This window comes from Calidris pugnax, unplaced genomic scaffold (assembly GCF_001431845.1).
Source record: "Calidris pugnax isolate Ruff unplaced genomic scaffold, ASM143184v1 scaffold337, whole genome shotgun sequence".
Classification (NCBI taxonomy): Eukaryota; Metazoa; Chordata; class Aves; order Charadriiformes; family Scolopacidae; genus Calidris; species Calidris pugnax.
The window spans coordinates 315,728-317,928 of NW_015091098.1; the positions used below are offsets into that span (position 1 = coordinate 315,728).

At 62.1% G+C, this 2,201-nt stretch overlaps 1 protein-coding gene across 1 annotated transcript in view; it reads left to right on the plus strand.

The window, feature by feature from the left end:
* The first annotated feature begins 314 nt into the window (after positions 1 to 314).
* The window catches only part of LOC106897332 (translation initiation factor IF-2-like), a 9,985-nt gene continuing 8,098 nt past the window's right edge, over positions 315 to 2,201 (plus strand). The window contains exons 1-2 of the mRNA XM_014957916.1: positions 315 to 1,746; positions 1,891 to 2,146. Coding sequence (XP_014813402.1) covers positions 988 to 1,746; positions 1,891 to 2,146 — 1,015 coding nt within the window. The 5' untranslated portion in view covers positions 315 to 987. The remainder of the gene's footprint in view (positions 1,747 to 1,890; positions 2,147 to 2,201) is intronic.

Genomic DNA, 2,201 nt, shown 5'->3' on the forward strand with positions numbered 1-2,201 from the left:
TAAAGCGTGGCAAAGTATGGTAAAGCATGGCATGGTGTGATAAAGCATGGCACAGTGTGGCAAAGCATGGTAAAGCATGGCACGGCATGGCAAAGCGTGGTAAAGCATGGCACAGAGTGTTAAAGCATGGCACAGCGTGGCAAAGCACAGTAAAGCATGGCACGGCATGGCAAAGCATGGTAAAGCATGGCACAGTGTGGTAAAGCATGGCACAGGGTGTTAAAGCAAGGCACAGCGTGGCAAAGCATGGCACAGCATGGTAAAGCATGGCACAGTGTGGTAAAGCAAAAATATTTACCCGAGTGGCACCGTGCCATGGACCAGCCTCCCGCCCCGCGCCGCACAGCGCGGCACAGCACGGCAAAGCATGGCACGGCGTGGTAAAGCACGGCAAAGCATGGCACAGCGTGGCAAAGCATGGTAAAGCATGGCACGGAGTGTTAAAGCGTGGCAAAGTATGGTAAAGCATGGCATGGTGTGATAAAGCATGGCACAGTGTGGCAAAGCATGGTAAAGCATGGCACGGCATGGCAAAGCGTGGTAAAGCATGGCACAGAGTGTTAAAGCATGGCACAGCGTGGCAAAGCACAGTAAAGCATGGCACGGCATGGCAAAGCATGGTAAAGCATGGCACAGTGTGGTAAAGCATGGCACAGGGTGTTAAAGCAAGGCACAGCGTGGCAAAGCATGGCACAGCATGGTAAAGCATGGCACAGTGTGGTAAAGCATGGCACAGCGTGGCAAAGCATGGCACAGAGTGGCAAAGCATGGCACAGAGTGGTAAAGCATGGCACAGCGTGGCAAAGCATGGCACAGAGTGGCAAAGCATGGCACAGAGTGGTAAAGCATGGCACAGGGTGTTAAAGCAAGGCACAGCGTGGCAAAGCATGGCACAGCATGGTAAAACATGGCACAGTGTGGCAAAGCACGGTAAAGCATGGCACAGTGTGGTAAAACATGGCACAGCGTGGCAAAGCATGGTAAAGCATGGCACAGCATGGTAAAGCATGGCACAGCGTGGCAAAGCATGTCACAGCATGGCAAAGCATGGTAAAGCATGTCACAGCATGGCAAAGCATGGTAAAGCATGGCACAGCGTGGCACAGCATGGTAAAGCATGGCACAGCGTGGCAATGCCGGGCTCTGGACGGGCAATCATGGCCCTGTGGCTCAGGGCAGCCCCTCATGGCGATGCCCACGATGGGGACAGCCCAGGGAGGGCCACCGTGTCCCCACAGAGGGGACTGGAATGGGACAAGGGGGTCCCTTGGCCACCCCACGCCCAGGTTGCCCCCCTGGTGGGGGTGCCCAAGGCGGGTTCTGAGCATCCTCATCCCGGTGCGGGACCCGGGTCGTTATGGCAACAGGTTCCCCGTGTTCCTCCCACCCGCGACGGCACCGGGTGAGGGGGTGGCCGGGCCCCCCTCCCCTCCCCGCGCTGCGGCAACGGCAGCACCCGCAGCCCCCCGGGATCGGCACGCGCCGCCCGCGCCCGCACCCACGCAGCCTGCACCCGCGGGGGGCACCCGCAGCTCGGGGTGGGGTGGGGAGGGGGGGTACCACACCGGGCCTGGCACCCCGTACCGTGCTGGGGAGGGGGGACATGGTGCCCGAGCCCCCTCTGTGCCACGCGGCGCCAGGCACGTGTGCCACACACGGCCCATCTCCTCGATGGGTCAGCCCCATCCTGGCACGGTGGGCACCCAGGCGGCTGCAGGGTGGGCAAGGGCAGTGCCACTGGTTCTTGTGCCATGCCATGCCGGGGCACGTGTGCCACACACAGCCCATCTCCTCGATGGGTCAGCCCCATCTTGGCATGGTGGGCACCCAGGCGGCTGCAGGGTGGGCAAGGGCAGTGCCACTGGTTCTTGTGCCATGCCATGCCGTGCCGTGCCATGCCGTGCCATGCTGTGCCATGCCGTGCCATGCTGTGCCATGCCATGCCATGCTGTGCCATGCCGTGCCGTGCCGTGCCGTGCCCGTCCCCGTGCCGTGTGGCGGGGGCTGCAGCTCCGCGCAGCAGAGAATCCTCCCGCAGAGAGAGTAAAAATAGCAGCAGGTTTCGGGGAAACGGCGTTCGCTGCCTCGTCCCCCCTCCAGCGGGCACCGACGGGGAGCGGGAGGAGCGATGGCGGGGCCGGGCACGGTGGGGACACGGGGCCGGGCACGGTGGGGACACGAGGCTGGGCATGGCAGGGACG